Source organism: Amphiura filiformis, chromosome 14, assembly GCF_039555335.1.
Source record: "Amphiura filiformis chromosome 14, Afil_fr2py, whole genome shotgun sequence".
In the NCBI taxonomy this organism is placed as follows: Eukaryota; Metazoa; Echinodermata; class Ophiuroidea; order Amphilepidida; family Amphiuridae; genus Amphiura; species Amphiura filiformis.
In genome coordinates, this window is record NC_092641.1 from 31,709,812 (window position 1) to 31,733,779 (window position 23,968).

Consider the following 23,968-nt stretch of genomic DNA (forward strand, 5'->3'; position numbering starts at 1 on the left):
AATTAAAAAAAAATTGAAGCTTGTCGTCTGCAGTCGACACGCGTGGAGGGGGTTCAATCACTGTCTTGCTGAGTTTATATTCTTCAAACTTTAAATGTGGGGGAATTATCTACATCCGATTTTCTAAATAAAAACGCCACAATTATATGTATTTTTGTTTTGGTATCAAATTATGTTTATATTAACGTGTATCATGATGAGCTTAAACTGTATTTAAATGTATTGTTAATCTGCAAAATTATAAATATATTCCTCAAAAGAAATGACTCGTGAATTTGCTCGGTAAACTATAAGCTATACATTCAAACGATTATACATTGAAATAAACAGCAAGAGTTCAACAGCTTTCACCCGAATGCAAAATTACAAATCGCCTCTCACATTTCTCGCTCATTTGTTTAACTGCAAAACAACAGGTAAATTGTAGCCGACATCTAGCTTAAAACAGGCCATTCCAGTTGAAATCCATACACCCCCTATGGAAGACATGACCTTAATCTTCCACACAGGGAATGTGAATTTCAAATGGGGTTACCTGAAGGGATGACTCTATTTGAAATCTACACCCCTGAGTGGGAGATTAAGATCATGTGTTCCATAGGTGGTGTATGGATTTCAACTGGAATAGCCCAATGCTTCTTCCTCTAGTTTCCTCAATGTCAATGCCCATCCAAGGTTGTCGCTCAACTCAGGCGATGTCTGAGTGGGCAAATTGTTCAGAATAAATCTATAATCAGAGAAGATTATATAACCAATAAAACAAATAGATAAACTTCGTTGACCACGTTTGTGAGAGGCTCTGACATGCAGGAAGGATAGGACTAAGTATAATATTTTAAAGGAAATCATTCTCACCATAAAATCCCGGGATAAAATCCTACCCTATAAATGTGACCCCAAACCTTATTTTTGACACTGGACCTTTAAATGAGAAACCTTTACTGCAGCAACCAGCAATCATACAAAGGGTCCGTTTCATACAATTTGATCGATTTCACGTTTAATTTATTGTACATATTACATAAATCGTTTGGGTAAAACTGGATCAAATATTTGTGAAACTGGCCCTGTGTGCCATAACCATCGTCATCATTATCCTTCGGCTGCGGAGCAGGTAACTACAAAAATTTCTCCTTGCAAACTGGGCGATATTTGGCAGGTGCAGCTATCTATTCTGCTTGCACACATATCATACTCGTAGGTGCCAGCAGAGTTCAAAATTGCATAATTGAAGGGTCTTGGATCATGCATATTTTAGGCGTATGGAGCTCGATGCCAATTTTGTCGTGCTTCAGAATACATTTGTCTGGATGGTCAAATACTGTGAGCTAATATGGTCAGTCTCATTGCCAATGCCACCGTTCATCATTAACTTCCAGTCAACAAGTCATCATAGCTCCAAAATTTACCTCAAACATGTCAAATTGCATGCCGGCTATGAGTTATAATTCTGGTATACGATACCCTGAGCTATACCCTGCACATTCACAGGCCATTCTGGTGACTCTGTAAACATGTTGGAAATCAGATCTATGCGCATGTTTGAGATCTATGTGATAGTACAGATTTCAATTATCTCTGTGGACTATTCCAGTTGAAATCCATACACCCCATATGGAAAACATGACCTTAATCTCCCACACAGGGGGTGTAAATCTCAAATGGAGTCACCTATTCAGGCAACCCATTTGAAATTCACACTCCCTGCGTGGGAGATTAAGGTCATGTCTTCCATAGGGGGTGTATGGATTTCAAACGGAATAGCCCAGGAGAAGATGCTGTTTAGCACAATAAGAACGATCAGTGACTTGGAGAATGTATTTTCTTGACCTTGATGGAGATGCACAAGTCCCGAGGCGAAAGATGTGAAGATCGGTTCGTTGATAAGTTAAAACATAGAATGTTTATTTCTATAGTCTATGAACATGATGAAAAGTGCTTGGTTCTTCAAATTAAAGGTAATGTTGCACTTCAAACGTACGTTATTGTCGGCATTTCTATTTAATTTGGTCAATAAATATGTCTGGTAAACATGATATAATGTTTGATGTAATGAAAAATATTTGCCATCCGTTAAAAAAAATATAACAGAGAGGTTGCGATTTCCAAACGTACGAATCTTACGCCCGTGCAAATTTTCAAAATCACTCTCCTGTGACTGGATTTTGAGTCGATGCAAAGGCGTATGATACGCACGTTTGGAAATCGCTATCTCTATTTTTTGTGTCTTTTTGGACCACGAGCCATAACATTTGAAATTGGAATTGACATTAAATAAGGAAATAATCTAAATCATTTTATGACGACACAATTGCAAACTTTTCTGACTTGGTAGTTTAAGCCGTATATAAAAGTTCCGAATGCTTTTCTTTGCTCGCCTTTGAAAACATAAAAAGGGTAGCTTCGTCTTGCGGCTGTGTTTTAGTCTATACAAATGAGTCTTTATGACGTCGTTCCATTATAGCTTTCTAACTATTGGACTATTCCAGTTGAAATCCATACACCCCCTGTGGAAGACTTTACATTAATCTTCCACGCAGGGAGTGTAAACTTCAAATAGGGTTACCTGTATCGGTGACTCCATTTGAAATCGACACCCCTGTGTGGAAGATTAAGGTCTTATCTTCCATAGGGGGTGTGTGGATTTCAACCGGAATAGCCAAATGAAAGCCTGTAATCCGGTCCCAAGAGGTTTCCATTCATTTCTTGTCCCGTGTATTTTGAACAAAGTAATCAAAAACTAAAATAACTATATTGAATGTTAATAATTTGCAGCAGAAAATATATATAATTGATATCACCTTTTATTCAGCATGTTCAGGAAGAATTTCCGATAATGGTACCTTTAGGCAAGATATCATTAATCTATATATCCAAGAATTATAGCACAATTGTTTTTCTTCTTTTTTAAAAGTTAGTCCGTATGAAAACGCTGTCCAACCTGTAGTCTACAAGCTTATTTTAAACGCATGGTTGTGGTTTTTAAAGTCTGGCTGTTATATTCTCTAATTCTAAATTATCAACTTCATATTAACACAAACAGACAAACGAACAAACAAACAAACAAACAAAAACAAGATTAAAAAATAGGATACGATAATATCTGTTCACCAAATTCTGATGTGATGTAATTTTCTACTTAAATTGGAATATATTTTGGATTGTGCATAATGCCTAATAAAAGTTTTCTATAAACCACCCGGGCCTGTCATTGGCTATGCACAATAAAAATCGATAACGTCGCCCTCTGTAATATATAATATATTTCAAAAGGACGGTTTATAGTTGAACTCTATTCGTCAATACGCGGCAATCGCGATGATACAAAGTAACTCGATGTGTTAAGTAATATGTTTCTATAATTTATTGAAAAACTGCTGCAGGTATATATTTTTACAAAGTATTAAGGGATCCAAAATGAGCGTTTATTGCGTTTCGACAGTATTTTTTGTGGGACATGAGAGCACCTCAGACCTATCGAATTGCATTCTGAATACGAAGCATGTCTTTCTGATATCAAATAATTTTCATTTTTTTAAAATCACAATATAATACAAATTTTATGACAAATTATAAAAATTTGATATTTTTCAAATTTTTGATATATAACAGTCCTCGAAGTAAATTATATAAATCTAATGATATATTCTTAAAGTGTATGTAGTAGGGAGGAAAAAGCCGACGGTCAATTGAAAATTTTGACCTTTCATATTGAAGATATGGATTTTTTCCCAAAAAGACCTAATTTTTTTTTTGGTGTTTTGGGAAAAAAATCCATATCTTCAATACGAAAGGTCACAATTTTCAATTGATCGTCGACTTTTCATCCCACCTACATACACTTTAAGTATAAATCATCAGATTTATAAAATTTACTTCGAGTACTATTAAATATCAAAAATATCAATTTTTAATGATTTGCCATAAAATGTGTATTAAATTGCGAATTTCAAAAAATCAAAATTATTTGATATCAGAATGACATTCTTCATATTCAGAATGCAATTCGATATGTCTGATGTGCTCTAATGTTCCAAAATAAATACTGTCCAAACGTTCATACCCCAGCCCTTAATATTACAAATTTATGAGTGTTTTTAAAAAGAATTTCATTTCAAAGTATGAAAGATTTCGTGCTTTGAAGTTAATATCATTTTTTATTTGAATTATCTGATTTTGTAGAATAATAGTTCTATTGAAAGAGGATATGGACTCAAATCGCACCGGTTCCATTAGCAGATCTATCTTGCGTCAGTTAGTATGTTCAAGGAACGAGCTTATGTAACATTTAAAAATACTTCTAGCTATTTTGAAAATATTATTGCAGTATTTTGTCAGTCTATACGACAATCATCTTTTCAGCTTCAATAGCTGCTTAAAATATATGGAATCAGGTAAAAGTTGTAATTTAAATAAACAATCCGTCTGTCGGATAGGATATCTAACACCCCCTTCCGCTAACACCTTCACTCACTCACCATCTCTCCCTCCCTCCCTCCTTTCTTCCCGGCACTGATTTCCTCCTTCCTTCCTCCTCCTCCCTCCCTCCCTCCCTCCCTCCTCCCTCCCTCCCTCCCTCCCTCCCCCCCCTCACTCCCTCCCTCCCTCCCTCACTCACTCACTCACTCACTCACCTACTCACTCACTCACTCACTCACTCACTCACTCACTCACTCACTCACTCCACTCACTCACTCACTCACTCACTCCCCTCACCCACCCACCCACTCACTCACTCACTCACTCACTCACTCACTCACTCCCCCCCCACTCACACACACCCCCACTCACTCACTCACTCACTCACTCACTCACTCACTCGATAACAAAGATAAGATAACAAAGCGAGCTAAACATTTTCGCTCCATGCTTTTGACGAGTCGACACAATTCTTCGCTTGTCTCGCTATGACATATTATTTTATAAACAGCAATCGGAAAATGTTCTCTTACATTTCAAAACTGTGTCAACCCCTTTAATTCTTAACCTATATAAAACAAGTCTCACTTTTGCCTGCAACCTAAAACCATTTATTGTTTTCATTAATCACAGAAAACGTCAATCAGTTATAACAGATAACTACATAGACTCTTCATTAAAATGGTGAAGTAATAAAATTCTAAAATATTATTAATAACAATTTGTATTTTTATCTTCGATCTAAATTTGTAATGTTTTTACACGATTCTGTATTGAATAGATATATCGCGTTACGGTTTACCCTCAAGTTACGTAATCATGGCGGGCACATAAAATGAATAAGTTGATTAAGTTGAAGCATTTAAGGGTTCTGTAACCCACCTTTGCACAGTATTTTTTGTGGAACCTGAGAGTACATAAGACACATCAAATTGCATTCTAAATACGAGGAATGTCCTTCTGATATCAAATAAGTTTTTGATTTTTTGAAATTCGCGATATAATACATAGTTGATGACAAATTATTAAAAAATGATATTGTTAACATTTAACAGTTCTCGAAGTAAACTTTATAAATCTAATGATATGTACTTAAAGTGTATGTAGCTGGGAGGAAAAGCCGTCCATCATATGAAAATTTTGACCTTTCGTATTGAAGATATATATTTTCTCCCAAAAGACCTAAAGATTTGGTGTAAAACTTTACACAACCTCTTTTGTTGGGTAATATTAAATATTTTCAATCTTGGGTAAAGTTTACCCAAGAATAAGTTTAAATATTTAATATTACCCAACAAAAGAGCGATGTTGACCCAACAAATGGGTTGTTCATATGGCACCCAGTTTTGGGTAAAGTTTTACCCAATAGTTCTAACAGTGCAGATAGGAACGCGACGATATCGTACGTCGAACTGAAACGTCATCCTTTCATATTGTTTTAAGAGGAAAACCTGCTGTATCCTCATATAACGTATAAACACTGCTTCTAACTATATACGACGACCCTTGTATCATACCTTCTTTTGCCTTTGGTCTATTTTGAGAAGAAATACATTGTGTATCACGAGACTTGCTTCATGTGGAATAGACAGAATAATGGGGATGACGGGGAAGAAGTGAATTCTAAATCTGGTAACATTTTGAAAAACGAATTGAACAAAATTAACATCATTTACTTGCGTTTTGTATCTTATTTTGTTGAATAATATCAATATAAGAATTAACCAAATGTTGGCAACATTGATTTGATTTGATTTAAATGAACAATGCAAAGAGGAATGGTCCGTCAGTTCTTTAAGTCATTTTTTAGCTTAAAAATTGTCATCTATTTTCAATTTCGTTTTCCCATGCAAGGAAAACAGCTCTACGTTCACTGGGACTCAGGTTTTCATGTTAGAGTAATTCAAGCCAAATTTTAATACGTGGCTAAAGCGTTTATATCTGATTAACTAATTAATCCATCAGATAATCTTATATTAGTTACACGGAATCAGTTTGTCGGAAGTTATATAAACATCTTAGCAACTCTATGCCGTATGGCGATATCAGAAAGCCAGATTGGGCGATGATTAGCAACAACACGCGACAGGCAATACAAATTAGGGTCAGTTCTCGGGTGATGACCAATATTGACCAGTGATGACCACAAAACGGCGTTTTTAATTAAAGGCCTCCAACTTTCAATCAACAAAATAGTTGAATTGGATTTGGTGGATAATAATGTCTTTCAAGAAACGCTCTTCACCATTTGCTCTATTGAGATGTTTCTTGGTGGAATGCTTTTGCTTAAAAAACCTTAAATGTCTAACGCTTTCAGAATTATTTCGTATTATTTGCCGAGTTAGCAATGAACGAAATTGTTTGATTGCAAGGGGTGATAAAAAAAGGTCGTGAAATATAGGTATCGCATTGGTCGATTTATGCCAAACCGCATATCGAGACCCATTTTCTGCGCAGTGGCATGCAGCGCCAGAGTGAACATGCATCTTGAACTTTGTTCCCACTTCCCTCAGTCATAAGACATTGATTATTTCAAGTTTTTAGGCCTGAATTCAGGTTTTCGACTAACTATCTGACCCCCTTTCAGTTTCACATTCTCTTCTCCAATCCCCCCCAACAATCTTGGAGTGTCGACGATGTTCATGCAATGGAGCATGGCATGTGCAATTGACATGTAGATATAAATACGGAATATGTTTGACATGTATTTTAGTTGCGCATCTAATTTTCCACTTAGCTCAATTCAAACGTGACCTATATGTATAATATTGTTAAAATACATAGTTTGAAAAGTATATAAGTGTCTCTTTAACCCAAAATTGACGATTTAATAGAACTATCGCCCTATCCACGAATATGGCGAGATAAATCCAGATTTTGTCAAATTGATTTTCCCATCATCCACGAATGTAATCCTATTTGTTTCTTAATTGTCTTAATCTTTGCCGGTGGCCCTCATTTCCTTCCATATTTTATGCAATATTGGTTTTTGTGGGTTTTTGTGGGTTTTTATTTTTTGGCATTATGCAAGTATAATCTGAAAATATTCATTAAAATCACCTTTTCATCATTTACAGCAGATGACGGTTCAGAGTAAATAATCTTGCTAATATCATTTTTATGCTAGACCATTTTTGAATGATCGGTTATTCTAGTTAAAATCCACACACCCCCTATGGAAGACATTTTAATGTTAAAACTCTTAATTTCCAACGCAGGGGGTGTTGATTTCAAATGGAGTCACCCATTCAGGTAACCCCGTTTGAAATTCACACTCCCTGTGTGGAAGATTAAGGTCATGTCTTCCATAAGGGGTGTGTGGATTTCAACGGGAATAGCCCAATAATCAGCCAATCTCTTGTGCAATTATGGTCATATCCTCGATGAAATTCAGCACCAATATTTTGACTATATATTTCATGTATATTTTAATGTATATGAGACTTCAGTTTTATAATGTTTTCTTCAGTCACTGATGATCGGGTTAATCCATTTAAAATCCACACTACCTCTGTGGAAGATTTTGGAAATATCTTCCACATGGGGAGTATGAATTTCAAATAGAATGAACATATTAGGCAGTTCCATTTGAATTTCATCATCCTCTGAGAAAGATTTAACCTGAATCTGTCACAGAAGGAGTTTGAGTTCCAAAAAGAATCGGTTAATGTGCTAATTCCATTTGAAATTCATACTCCCCCTGTGGAAGATATTTCCAAAATCTTCCACAGGGGTAGTGTGGATTTTAAATGGAATAGCCAATTTTGCATGGTTTGAAGATAACTTTCACATTCCCTCATATTAGCGTTATGTATTTTAATACTTTTAAACGAAATTTAAAAATAAAAGTAGGTATAGATTAAACCAAAAATAAAATTAATTAACTTGTTCTTCCCAAGCTAATGTGGAGCCATTTGGACCATAACGACTTCATGACATCACGGATTCCTCCCCTTTCTGTTGTAAAGTCACGTTCTCCTCATTGAGACAGTTATATTAATCAAGAACTATATTAACACATCACAAAAAAATTATTTACCCCATATTTATGCCACATTTACAATAACTCAAAATCTACGCATTAAATTTTAAAACTGAAATAGCAAAGAGGAAAAAGCCATACAATAAATTTAAGTTTTGATACCTCAATTTTTATCTTTTTGACATGCTAACTATTTAAATGAAAAGATGCCGATTTAAAACTTGCACTTAAAAATCACTGAAAATGCTGCTTTTGTTGATACAGAGTGCCTGGTCATCACTGGTCATCCTAGCTAGTTGACCAGTCTGGTAGAGAATGTATGTTGTACTGGCTCAGTGGTGTTTCAGTGCAACTTTGGAATCTGCATCGTTTTCATTTAAAAAGGCCACAATAGCAAAAATATTTGGGCTATTTCGATGAATCAAAATTTACTAAAATAATGAAGAAAAGTTTGTCACATTTACAGAGCATATTAGGATTCTTTCGCTTATTTTTAAACTTTGATGCATAGATTTGAATATCTCGTAAATAAAGTGGATAATTACATTTTGTGAAGTGTTTTAACAAGTTCATCTGTCATCTTATTTCAACGGAATAAAGTCCCACAATATTAGAGCACGAGAAAACGAGCGGGACCTCGGGTCATTCATGCATGGCATTCTGACATAAAATTAATAAGAGAAAATTTACTTTAGGGCCATACAGACTCTGAGTATGCGACGTTAATTTGTTTTTGTCTTTAGAAATGGATAAAAATCAATAAACATTGAAAAAAAAAAAAAAAAAAGAAAAAGAAAAGAAAAAGAAAGAAGAAGAAGGAAAAAGAAAGAAAAAATATTCGATGTAACATGTTTTCGTTAATTAATCTATAATTCCCATTCTATTTCTAGAAATGTTTTCTAACGAATGTTCGATGACGTAAAATCGTATATTTTTTGTCAAATGCCGGTGGTAGAAATATATTTTACTTCATCAATGTTTCGTTAGAAGGTAAACAGTGCTGGAAATAGAATTGGAATAGATTAACAAAGACATGTTACATCGAATATTCTTGGAGTCTGTAGCGGGCTTTATATCATTAGATTGAGATGTCATGTTGTCATGCTTGAACAATGATTACGCCCGTGAGATTTGTAAGGAGGTTTTCAGATCTGCGATAAATATATCTGCTAGCTATAATGTCTAATAATTTCACTTTTGTACTTTTACAAAATGTCAATTTAAGTCAATAGACCCGCTGAACCCAAGTTTGTTATCGTAGGAGTGCCATTTTTATGCAGAATTCATTATGTTCGTGAAATATCAAATATATTGGTTTGAATTTTATCTTTTGGTTATTTTACCAACTTTAGAACTTCGTATATGCAGACACATTGAAATTAATTTGAAGTAAATTTATTCATATGTTTTGATAAGTGTGAAATTTAAAACCGGCATTCAAGTGATTGTTAATTGGTATACCTAATTTTAATTATGAAATAAAAATTATGCCTCATGAAAATATGAATAGAGGAACTTTGGACAACGTTGAATGGTTTTCCAGACATCATATTTTATTTTCCATATAACGTTGATAAGGTTGGATTGATTGAGAATCTTAAAGTCATGTTATTAACTTATTATGTATTGATAAACGGAATCATGAATTTTTGTTTTTTGATCCAGTGTTTGAAGAACGATGAAAAGATGAAAGCAGTGTAGAACGAAAGCAAAATAAAGAAAACGAAGAAAGTAAAAGAGAGAAGGATTGTTTTCTTAAATGAATAAATAAGAAATGAAAGAAAATGCAAAAAAAGGAAGAAACAACGAAGCAAAAAAGCAAAATACAAGAAAGAAACAACGTCGAACACGACGCGCACATGTAGTCCTTGTTCTCGATTGTGCATAAATCGAAGTCGTATTAATATTTGTTCTGAAACTGATAAAACAAAAACATTAGCAACGCAATCAAGATGCACAAACAAACAAAAAATGCAAACATAAGCCAACAAACAAACAATAATTAAAACACTTTCACATACATGCTGGTAGTGAGAAACATTGATTGCGAGCCTGAAAACATAGAAAACTTTCACTATCCATAAAAATCATCGCGCCGCTGCTTCAGTATGTCATTCCGTAGATTATTATCGATTTTAGTATGCATTTATACCAAAAATGATTAAATTTCATGCACGGTTGTAAACTTGGGAAATTCACCCGAAACTAAAATCATTGAAAATTTGCTTTATTTTGTGAAATTTTAACTACTCTTTGAGATCGATTTCTGTCTGCCCTGCAGGTATACATAGACGATGATGAACGCTATATTTCAAAAGTTTGAACTTTGATCATTTCCTTCCCTTTCCCCAAAAAAATCTCAAATCTGAATTCATTTTTGATGAGATATATTTTATAGTAAGCGTTTTAAGTTGCGACCAACCCCTCAGCAATAACCCTTTTAACACGGCAATATGTGAATATTATCAAGCTCATTAAACTATTGAACATAACTTCTCTCAAGAACCACTGTACCAACACTAGGCGTGTTTGTACTCATTTGAAAGCATTTTTCATGTTGATTTCATATATGGTCTTGAAAATTTAAATTTCCGAAATTTATGATTTTTCAGGATAAAATGTTGAACTTGACAATAGGCTCGGCTTGAGGTTAACTACATGAGTAATGTCAGTATAAAAATATGTATTTTATAGATGTAGTAAATTGAACGTATCGGCAGGTGTAGCCTGGTTTGTAGATAAGCCAATATCAAGATCTGTCTACAGAATATTTATTTCCTCAAGATTTGGAATCAGAACAGAAATATATAGATGTAAATATTGATTATTTTCTTGTCATATCTTTTATTGTAAGACTCAAGCATCACCTGTCACAATATACTCGAGGGATTTAGTTTTTCCTTTCTGAGCAAAACAGGAATGAAAAGCAAAAGTAATGTTATGTCACGTCGAATTTCACTGTATTATGGATATAACACTTTTGGATATGTATTATGGTCTTGTATGAAATAGCAATGTGGAAAACGAGCTTTTTGTTAAAAGTTATTATTTGCTTTCGGTGAATGTTTATACACATTTGAGACATGTTGAAGAATGTATCTATTTGAAACGCTAAGAGCGTATACAAATAAGAATTCTTGCGCCCTTCCTTAAGGTGGTACTACAACCCTTGATAAATTTGTGACTATTTTTGCATTTTTAAAAAGAAAATAATAACACACTGGTAACAAAGGTTTTGTATATTATAGGGGCAAGGAATCCAGTTACTATACACTGGAATTTCAGTGGTTCAAGACAAGCGGTACGCATGTCTTAACATATATAAACTGAGCTCAAAAAGAAACTTATAATTTTTCACAAGGTCATATCTTGAAATCCTGTCTATCAAATTGAACCAAAATTACACACAGGTTTACTTCAATACTCTACTCTTAACACATGTCAGTAACAAAGCAGTTATCCAACTGACACAACAGCAAAATGCACTGACATGGAACAGCTTCCTGGACCACATTCACAGCCCAGCCCTGTGTCATGAAAAAAGTGTATGAAAAGCAGAAAGCAGCACCGTTTTATCATCTGTGCAAGGATCTTGTGTGCATTCTCACAATTTTTTTGTGCTGGGTGCCAAATGTTGGGCTGTGAAAGTGGAGGAAGTCAGGAAGCTGTCCCATGACAGTGCATTTTGCTGTTATCAGTTGGATAACTGCTTGGTTACTGACATGTGATTTGATAGAGTATTAAGGTAATCCTGTGTGTAATTTTGGTTCATTTTGATTGACAGTATTTTAAGATATGACCTTGTGATTCACAAGCTGTAAAAATTATAAGTTTCTTTTTGAGCTCAGTGTATATATAATGAACCACTTGTCTTGAATCACCAAAATTTCAGTGAAATAATTGGATTCCTTGCCCCTATAAATATACATAAGTTGTGTTACCAGTGTGTAGTTATTTTTTGAGAAAAATGAAAAATTGGTCACGAATTTTGTCAGGGGGACTGTAGTACCACCTTAACATAATTTATATAAATTACGAGTAACTTGAAATGTCTATTTTACACTACTTTTCGTTTTCTTTGTGTTTTCTTTTTCAGTGTTAATACAAAACTATATTGTACAGGTTCACGATAACCAGGTGATGAGAGGGAACACCGCTGTATTCAAATGCCAAGTGCCTAGATTTGTAAAAGATTACGTCATAGTGACGTCATGGGGAAGAACCAATGAAATTCTTACTACGGGTAAGCTATCTTTATTATATTTAATACGTACATATTAACAGTATTAACATATTGAAATCGAATAATATAAAATGTAGAATACATAAATGTCTGATTTTTAAATTGTGCTATCTACTGAAGATAGCATGATGCACATTTGGTTCGCAGACGAATCGTAGGAGGTAAAAAACGTGCTTTCTGAATTTTATTTTTGATACATACTGAATAGCATGATTAACATTAAACAAACCAAAAGACATACGATCAAAAATACGTATTGCAGCAATTTTAGTATAGAACTTATATAACTTCTAATTCATGTTTTTGCTATCTTCTGAAGATAGCTCGAATCATATAAGAAGAACCCTGAAATATGGTTGCTGAAAACCCATGGCTAATCCCGGTTCATATATGTAATGGGTGTTTAAGTTTTTAGAATCACATTTTTTAAAATGAGCAATACTTTATAAAATGCATATTTAAATATTTAAATTTAATCATAAACATTTAAGTTTTGCAAGCTTGGAAGTTTGTAATGTAAGTTAGTTACTGTGTGAATAAAATACTAAGTTGGTTAAATATAACATTTTACGAATTCTATTATATATAGCACATCATCAACGCGGATACGTCGTTTTTACTTGAAAGGGCAGAAATAATCAAGCTAAATAACTCGTATTGTCACAAATGTTGATTTTGAGATATATAGCTAATAAGCTAATAATATTATTCAACTTCTTTTTGTATTTTATTGTTTTGAGCAACACTTTAATGACCATAACTTTAGAACCCTAACTCCAATTGGGATGGAATTTTCATTGAAATAAAGCTCTGCGAATATCACATACAATGAAATTCAAAACTAAATTCCGATTTTGCCCAACAAACGACTCATTTGGCTTGTTCGCAATTATTATTAAAATTAAATTTATCTGAATTATAACAGGTGGTGATTTAAGTATTTTGCCTTCGGGGGAGCTACACATACGGAACACACGGGAACGAGATACTAACTATTATTATAGGTGCTATACAAAAAATACTTTAACGGGTGAAACAAAAGCGAGTGACGCAGCCAGGCTATCTTTAGCAGGTGAGTTTAAATTTTGAAAAGTTTTTGTAAGGGAGTGTAGACCCCGGGACTGAAATTAGGTTGTATTATAATATGAGTTGGGTGTGAATATTCTTCATTTGAGGTATTTGGATGCTCACGTTTGTGATAAGTTATGAAAATAATAAACCTATTAATATTTTTGACAAATTATTTGATTATCAAATTTGCGTATCAATTTAAAAGGAAAACGCTTTACATTCAAGAGGAAGCACCACCAGAGCAGTTCTTCTGGGGTGAAACAAACCTGCCTGGTTATCAAATTAATCAGTGACAATTTACATGTGACTTAGCTAATTCCTATGTTTATAACACGGCAGGGTCATTTGTTTGGCAACATTTTCTTAACATTATCAAGGACATTTCAATCCCTTGAAGTTTGATTCAGCCCAGAAGAACTGCTCTGTTGGTGCTTCCTCTTTAAAAATGGGTAGTATGGTTACAATTTTAACGGGAAACATGTTTTAAAGATCAACAATAAAATGGGTAAAAATGAACATATATAATTAAGCCTGGGTTTTTCTTCTGAAGCTGAAAATATTTTCTGATGTTTCTACGTGTTTCTTTTATGAAACAAACCAATCCTCTCTTCTTAATAAATTCTGCACCCCATATCGATTTCAAAACTTTGTGAATATATAATTATTTTTGATATCTTTTATCTATTTATAATTTCTTGATTTTCAGAGCCCGTCAACACCGCACCAGAAATCATCGATACAACCACAGACTATGATTCACTGATAGTCGGTGATACCCTTGAGCTTCCGTGTGTCGCCAGTGGCTCCCCACGTCCAATGTACACATGGACGAAAGACGGTTTCCCTATAATTATTACTCCCAATGGGAGATTTGAGTTACGTGGTGGTAACCTGGTTATATATTCTATGCAAATTGAGGACGGTGGACATTATGTGTGTGAAGCTAAAAATGAACTGAGGACAGTTACAGCTAGTCGCTATGTCAATGTCAGACGTAAGTAATTTTAACTGGTCCGATACGTGCAATAATATCCCTAAACCCGACCTAACATAACCTTGTCAATTAGGCTAACTCAACTTAACATAACCTAATGATTATTAACTTAAATGTAACTTCAGGCTAACCTTTATAACCGTACAAAACTTAACCTAATCTAGCATTTTTATAACCAGCATACCCAATTCAATCTGGGCTTATACCTAGCCAAATCTAACACAAATTGATCTAACTTATAACCTTTGTACCCAACTTAATCTTGCTGGGCTACACTAACTTGCCTCCCGAAACTAACTGAACCTCAAACCTTAGCTTAGTTAAGCTAAGCCAAGGAATAGTATGTATCTTGTTCTAGTGCATAACCATAATGCTAACCAGCATTTAGGGACCTGACAACATTGTCCTTATTCCTTACACAACTCGGGAAATGTTAAGTAACTATTTAGTTATGGATATCTTGCTATGGTCTTGCAAGTGAGACGAAGTGGTTAAATCAAAAAAGAGTTTGTACAACGATAGTATTGGGTGCTCTGGAGAGGTAGGTGCTTACATGCAGTTGTTTATATTGTTGTGGTTTAAACATCCCGTATATAACAACACAATATCTTTAAAAAAAAACAGTGAACAAAGTTTTTCGGATATTTCAGCTTTATTGCGTCACTTTGATCTGCTATGCTTTAAAAAATTGCACAGATAGAATTTTAATTCGCACAGATGAATTTGAAGCAAACAAGCTCAATAACTACCTAATGCTGCCAAAATTGAAACAAGTGAAAAGTATGTGAAATCACAGACCCGTGTACGGTTTATGAATTCAGAGGATTCTGTAATTCACAGCGAACTCGAACTGATTTGTCGCAACTCAAAATTATTAAGAACTCAGTATCATTGTTCTATATCTGTCATTTTTTCCTTTGCAGAACCTCTCTCCGTGTATTTTTATCCACAAAAACGTACCGTGGACGTGGGCGCATTCGCCACATTCAACTGTTCCGTTGAAGGCTCCCCAATCGAATCGGTCCGGTGGTACAAAGACGCCATGCCATTAGACAAAGACAATCGTGTAACCGTTTACCCGAATGGTACCATGGTGGTAGCGGGTATGAGACGAGATGATAAAGGGATGTATCAGTGCGTGGCCAGTAACGCATGGGACACGCAAGAAGCGACGATGCAACTCTCACTCGGAGGTAAGCTGATGTGTCCCCTTTTTTGTTTATGTTTCGTGTAAAACTGCACAGAATCAGAAATGTATTGGAAGATAATTAGACAGAAGTTGTTTAATTCCCCAAAGGAGTCTAACTCAATATTTTGCACGAAGGAAATACCCTTTTCATTACCATTTAAGACCAAAGAACACTAGCATTTAAAGTATTCAAAAGCAGGCTGCTCTTGAATATATAAATTGTTTTTAAGTAAGTTGTCCTTGATCTTGTTCATTGCTATCTACTGAAGATAGCACATTTTATTGTTTTGGAAGTACCCGCTTTCTACTGTAGATATTAAATATTGCTATATTCAACTGAGGGTACTTTTTACTATAGCTCATTTAAATGTTGATACAACGTCTATCATTTATTTCAGAAGATATTTTTCTGTGTTTTGTTAAGAAATCCTGCTCATAAAAAAAATTATTTGCTTTCAAAGAAGCCACAAAGTAATTTGGTTAATTAAAAATTTTTGCTATCTACTGAAGATAGCAAATTGTATTGTTTTGAAGCAGTTAAGCTCTTAGTAAGAAATTACAAATAACAACAGTTCAGTTCTTCTGGAGATGACACATGTTGTATTCAACAAAGGCTGAGTTCTAATAGAGGAAGCCTCATTATTGATAACATCTGCTATCTACTGAAGATAGCATATTTAATTGATTTCATATTACCGTTTATTATAAAAGACAATGTGATGGGGTAAAATCTGTGTTATGATAGTGTTGATGTTTAAAACAATAATATTTAAAATAGCATAATTTGTATATAATAATGTAAATTTTATAAAAAATAAATAAAAATGATACTGATTATCTTCTGAGAATGTCATTATATCTCAAAAAACAGCTGAAAACTTTTCGTTGTTCTTTTTCAAGAATATCAAGATTCTGCAAAAATGTTTGTGACCCTTCTGCTAGAATGGTTTTCAACGATTGAATAAACTTGACGAAGATGTTAGTAATATTTCCGAGACGCGCAGATTTTAAAAGTGCTGCAAAGAGGACTGTAATTTATGTAAATATAGCTAGGGGTCATCGCTCTCTTACTACTTGTAAATCAATGAGACCAACTCGGACAACAGTGTCAACATTATATATCATATTACTCAAAGACTTGTAATTTGAATTGATTTCAGCTTATTTTTTTTAAAGTGTTACTTGCTTGTCACGTTCAATCGTGTTTTTGGGAAACCGTGTTGACCTCACACCCCGCGCGAGCCTGTTACGCACTAATTAGCGGTAGCAACATAGGTACTCAATCCATACAAGATGACGTAAGAGGCTATTTGGTTTCCACATGGAGACATTACCGAGTTAAGGTACTAGTCTCTTCCGCAGTCTTCAAGATTATATTACTTGAATTGATAGTTTAAGATGGTTTCGGGTATCAGTCGTTGTCAGTTAACAATACAGTTGATTGAAATGTATGAGCCAATTGATGACAGGAACCGACCGGAAAACAAAAACTTGGATGTAGCGGGAATCTTTAGATGTAATGTATAATTCAATTATCTCGTCATTTGGTGTACCATTCACAGTTTTAAGGTATACTAAGAAGTGGCAGTGAATCCTGCAAATTTCTCACATTTCACGTTTTATTTTGGTAAAATTTCAAACAGTTGAGACCTTTTATGCTTTCTTCTTTTTTCTTTCAACACGTGTTATTGTGTTATAATGCCGTAGTCTGTCAGATACCTGTCTGTGGTAGCTTGATATGATCAGTTAACATAGAACACATTAAGGAAGAAGTTTAACAAATCGACATATCTTAGCCCTAAGGAAAACTTGAGAAAGACACACTTAATGAAACGTTTCAGGGAAAAGAAAAACCCTTATCAGCTCTTTCGAAAACAAAGTCACCTTAATTGTTAAATTCGCGACAGTGATAATAGTATAACATTATTTTAGAATGTTTTAGGAAACTAAATTCCTTTTAGTATATCTTTTAAATTGTTTATACTATTCTCGTTCATGACTAGAATGTACTTCTAACAGCGGAACAACAAAAACATTACGAAGGTTTTAAAGCTTCATGTTTGATCAACTTCATATATAGCACCAACCCCAAGTTGTTAAATGTTTCAGGCGAATGGGATGGCAGGAACCATAGTTTCCAGTTTTACATAACCATTTATATATATAATAATATAATATAATAATAATAATAATAATAATAATAATATCTTTATTTATTCACGGTAAAACATGTTCAATATAAAAGTCATTGTTCTTCCACATGTCCGTGGCATATACACATTAAAGTAACAGAATTATAAATTAGTACGTACAATTATTAAAACATTATTAAAACAATAGTCAGTATATTACAAAATTATGAAAGCATAAGAACATATAATATTTTTAAAATTTTTAAAACCCAGTAAAACTCATTTCAGTATGACATCAAAATCTAAGAAAATAGGCAAGAAGATAAATATAATCACCAGAATAAAATAAAAGTTGTAGACCTTATATTGCAACATATATCTGACTACCACTTACACATTCACCAAGTTCACACTCGCACTACAAACGCCTATACACACCCCAAGTACACCCCAACTCCAGCACACCCATAAATACCACACACCCACATAACCACACACCCCTTGCACCCACATCTTACTCCCATAGCGCACCTTCATCCTAAATCCACAAGCATGCATCCATAACACAATGACACGGTTTTTAAAATATAAAATAGGTTATAAGCTATATTATAATGTACAAAATATTAATTAAAAGAAGAGCACCAGCAATATAGGAAAATTAAACCACATTGACAAAAGTCTACATCAAATTCAGAATTAAGGCGATTTTACAAATTGCACTAAACTAATACACATTTAAGGAACATCATATTGTACAGGAGCAAGAAGTCTAGATTGAATTTCTATGACACATAAATAAAGAACATTCATATAATACTATCAACATGGTTAAAGCAGTATTTAAGATGTTTAACATTACGGGCATCTTTTAGATGGTCATCTAGCGCATTCCAAGACACAGCACCCCGGTAACTTAGACTTCTCTTCTTAAAATTTGTGTTAGGTTTAGGAATGCTTAGCGCCCGATAGCCACGAAGGTTATATCTCTCATTATTTCTCAGATTAAAACGATCACTTAGATAGGGTGCCGTGTCGTTATTCATAATTTTGAACATTGTAACAACATCATGATAATCACACCTTTGCTTAATACAATCCCAACCTAGAACTGACAGTGCGTTTGAACTAGAATCAGACCATTTAGCGCCAGTGATAATTTTGGCAGCTCTATTCTGGAGTTTTTGAACAATATCCATATCATTAACATTACAAGTAGACCATATTACATCACAGTAGTCTATGTGAGGTGCAATAACCATTTTAAAAATGAGAGACATTGTTTCTGATGGTAATACATTCTTACATTTTCTGAGCATGTATAGACCTGAAAGAACTTTCTTCCTGATGTTGTTTACCTGATCATGCCAGGTCATACTATCATCTACAATGACACCAAGATGTTTACAGTTGTGTACCTGACGAAGTTTAACACCATTTATGTTGACATTGATGTCGTGGTCTTTGACTACAGCAAGACGTTGTCTTGACCCCATTAACATGAATTCTGTTTTCGACACATTCAAACTTAATTTATTACATGCAAGCCAATCACTGACATTTACTAAGTCTTTATTAATAATGTCAACTAAGTCATCAATATTGTTACTAACAGCATACAATGCAGTGTCGTCAGCGTACATACTAACATTAACATGTGAAGTACAAAGAGGTAGATCATTGATATACATAATGAACAACATTGGTCCCAAAATGGAACCTTGAGGTATGCCACAAACACTATTTGCTGGCTCAGACATATTACCATTAATTACAGTGTTATGACTTCTTCCAGTCAGATAACTATTAAACCAATTTATGCTTGTCTCGTGAACATTAAAAGCTTTCAACTTCTGGAGTAATATTCCATGATTAACCGTATCGAAAGCCTTTTTTAAATCAATCATGACAAGGCCAACATATTTACCTTTGTCAATGGCTTCATACCAGTCCTCAGTAATATTAATTAAGGCAGACTAAGCAACTTCAGTGTACCTCTTAATATTAATACATTGATCTTATAGGATATGAGCCAAAGTAAACCAATACATTTTTCATAGGTCATGTGGTTCTTGAGTTAAGGCCAATAATATAATTATCAGAACAAAGGTTTTGTTCGTGTTACCCCTCCCTAGAAAGGTCATGTACTTGGGGTGAAAATGACACCCCTTATCAAGCATTTGGATCTCCTTTATAGAACCCATACTATTCCTTTTGTGTGTCAACTTTATTTGTCTCAATATGTGAATGCAACGTTGCTAAATCATGCTCACCTCTAACCCGCCTTAAACACAGCACGACAACAATACATACCGATTATACATGTTCAGTCATGTAATATAGCAAATGTAAGGAAACTTAGTACAGAACAGTGAGAACATGAAAAAAAAAACACTAAGCAATGAAATGCAAATAATACAATACAATGAATTGACTCTCTTCATGCGGGTACGACGGCAGACGACAACTTTTAAAAATTCATGTCAGAATTGTACATTTTCATGACTATATTTGGAATCAGAATGAAAAATGCATTAAAATGAGTACAAAAAAGCCTAGTATTGGTTCAGTGGTTCTTAAAGGTAGCTCTTAATATTTTGAGAAAATATCTCAGAACTTGGGACTTTTTCTGTTGAAGCCGATGGCTCGCGCGTTGAGCATTAAGGAGTAAATAATGTAGCTTTACCACATCGAATAACACATTGATCTTTTTTAGCGATGTAGAATAAATAACTGTAGTTTAAAATCAACTGGATGTAAATGTGCATGAGACAGTCCTGTTCTTACAACGCATAGGTTCAGGCAAATTGATATTTCGTCGAAGTTATTGATTGATGTATTGTTTTAAATGTGAGCAGGCAAGAAGTCAGACAGCATAATGTAAAACGTTTCTCGAAAATCTTGCTTTCCCAAGTATAGCTGCAAATATACAACTTGCACAAAGCAAATTCTGCCTTTTGACTTTAGGTTTATATTGCCAGTCTTCTCAAAATACATTCCAGAAAAATACAGCACTAATTTTTTGAGATAAAAAAAAATATTACCCTGTTTTGCCAAATGAAACATCCTAATCCTTTAGTAAATTCTTACTGGCAATGAAGGTCAAATTTTAATTTCTGGTCAATTTTGGGAAATAAGGGCGTTTTTCGTATGTTGTGAAAACTAAGCCTAAAGATTAATTTTGTACACATAATAATTTCAAGTTATACATTCTAATTTTTGGAAAACATATTTTCTAATCTTTGTCATAACCAACTATCGAAAATAACATAAAAATTATGGGCTAACTCGTAGCCTATACTCAAGATTTTGAATGGATAGACTGGTGCCACGTCTTAGAATATTATGACTACAATTGTAAAAAAACATAAAAAAAATTGCATGTGTTTGGATCATTTCCCCTCAAATTGCACAATTTGCATGTGAGGATTAGGATTTAGCTATACGTTTCATTTGGCAAAAGGTACTATTTTTTTTAATTCCAAAAAATTAGTGATGTATTTTTCTAGAATCATTAGGACAATAAACATGATAAACAACACGACATATACTACATTTAGTCTTTCCTGCTCCAAAGCAAAAGAGAGTATCGCCTGGTAGTAAAAAAAGCAGTTACTACGTTGTTACGTGCGAGGCCAGAAATCATCACTCCGTTATTACGTCAATATGAGAGTGCTCGCTCTCAGAAAGATACCTGCCGTGTGTGCAAAGAACCTACTTAGTGGTGACGAATTATAAACCTGGTTATAACCAGGGATGGATTCGATGTATTCCCAGAATTCATAGCGCCCAAATACTTTATTACATAATAGACGTAGGTACATGCATAAGCTATGCTATTTTATCTTATCTGTTCACAATGCGATGACACCTCTTTCACCCTCAAAGAGGTATTAGAGTGGTTTGATGAGACAGGTGCCCTGTTCAATTCTAAGCAAATGGCATCACGAACACATCATGATACATATGTGTTCCCTAAATCCATGTGTTTTAAAATAAGCTTAAGGTTAGCAACTATTTTAAACTGTTGCGATTTGGTAGTTCACAGCATCTAGTGAGCTTTTTGGTTCTTGAGTTATGGCTGTTTAGACCAACAATACCTAGTCTACCCTTCAGTGATAATTGTTTACAGAAAGAGATTGAAATCATCAACATTCTTACATGCCTCTCTATCTATCATGTCTATACGTACAAAATAACTACTGTGTAATAGAATCAATCCATTTACATTAGAACAGCACGCACAGTTGATAGAATGATCTTGAATTGTTGACTGATATATTGTTTGACTGTTAACTCGCTTAGTGACGATATTTCAATCAGATATAATTCCAAACTTGAATAAGATATAACTAGTGAACTCCTTTCTCAGATTGGTCAGATTTTGTTTAGAATCCTAAATTTAGCAATAGTGAAAACCATTCATGTCTATATTGCTTGTGTGACTTTTGACTTTCTAAATCTAAGTGAAATCAGAACATGGTTTATGTTGAAATACGGAATGGCAAAATATAACCGTAAAACCACCCTGATGGGTATACGAAGTAGTCAGGGATGTAGGCTACACGTAAGAAAAATAAGCAAAAATCTATCAATTTAAATATTGGAAAAGAAGTTTCTAATGTAACTCGCGAGGCTATGTTGCAAGGCTCTTAACCAGGAGACTAACATGGGTACTATACTGAAGCAATGTTATCGAATAGTTTAGGGCGCGCCAAACCATGTTATGTGCCATTCAATGGATTGGAAAGGAAAGAGCTATTGATCGTTTTAATGAACTTACCTAAGGGTACTAGCAATGCAATGTGATGTAACATTTGCACATGGTATAGACGGTCTATTAGACCTTTTGGAATTTAGAACTTTATACAAGAAAGTACGTATGTTTTATAGGTTTTGCATAACGTATAAATTGAAGTATGAATGAGTATGTGTTATATTTTAGATTCGAATTTAAGAACTTGCAAGTGTATTTACACAATGAGGGGAAATGTGTCAAAAACTGTCAACGGCAACGTCTTTTTACCATATCACAAACCAACTTGCATGCCTTGATGAACATGTTATATAATCAGAAGAATAAAAACTTGAAATATGAGACGAAAGAACAGAAGAAGAAGAAGAAGAAGAAGAAGAGGAGGAGGAGGAGGAAGGGGGGGGGGAGGGGAGAGAAGAAGATCATAGATTGTATATGATAATGATAAAAGGAAAAGAAAAAGAGAAGAAAAATAAGAAGAAAGAAGAAGCAGGAGACGAAGGACAAGAAGGAGAAAGAGAAGCAGCAGGAGGAGAAGAATAAGTACAAGAAAAAGCAGGAGAAAAAGACGAAGAAGAAGAAGAAGAAGAGCAGAAGGAGAAAGAAGAAGGATGGGAAGAAGGAGAAGAAGAAGAAGAAGGAGAAGAAGAAGAAGACAGAAGAAGAAGAAAACAGAAGAAGAAGAAGAAGAAGAAGAAGACAGAAGAAGAAGAAGAAAACAGAAGAAGAAGAAAACAGAAGAAGAAGAAAACAGAAGAAGAAGAAAACAGAAGAAGAAAGAAACAGAAGAAGGAGCAGGGGAACGACAAGAAGCAAAACAAAGAGAAAGAAGTACAAAAAGGAAAAGAAAAAGGACAAGAAGATGATGAAGAAGAAGAAGATGAGTAGATGAGGATGAATAGGCCTAAAATAGGAAGTTGCTGATAATGACTAATACACTTATAAATTGATTTTCTCATTACCTACAAAACAGATGTTTAAAAATTAATATCATATCAGTCAAGCCGTACCCAATTCCCAAACACTAAATCAAGTTCACGTAAACCACAAATAATCAAATTATTCCATTATGAAAATGCAAATGCTCGTCCCAACTTTGATGTTCACCAAATAATCAATCTGGACATACACTCAAATTACACAGGTCATGACCAGAGTGTACAAGTCAGTCAATAAATGTGA

The 23,968-nt window shown here is 34.2% G+C and overlaps 1 protein-coding gene across 1 annotated transcript in view; it reads left to right on the top strand.

The window, feature by feature from the left end:
* Window positions 1–23,968, top strand: part of LOC140169362 (cell adhesion molecule DSCAM-like) — a 186,231-nt gene that overhangs the window by 119,385 nt on the left and 42,878 nt on the right. The window contains 4 exon segments of the mRNA XM_072192619.1: window positions 12,498–12,644; window positions 13,570–13,716; window positions 14,422–14,709; window positions 15,633–15,902. Coding sequence (XP_072048720.1) covers window positions 12,498–12,644; window positions 13,570–13,716; window positions 14,422–14,709; window positions 15,633–15,902 — 852 coding nt within the window.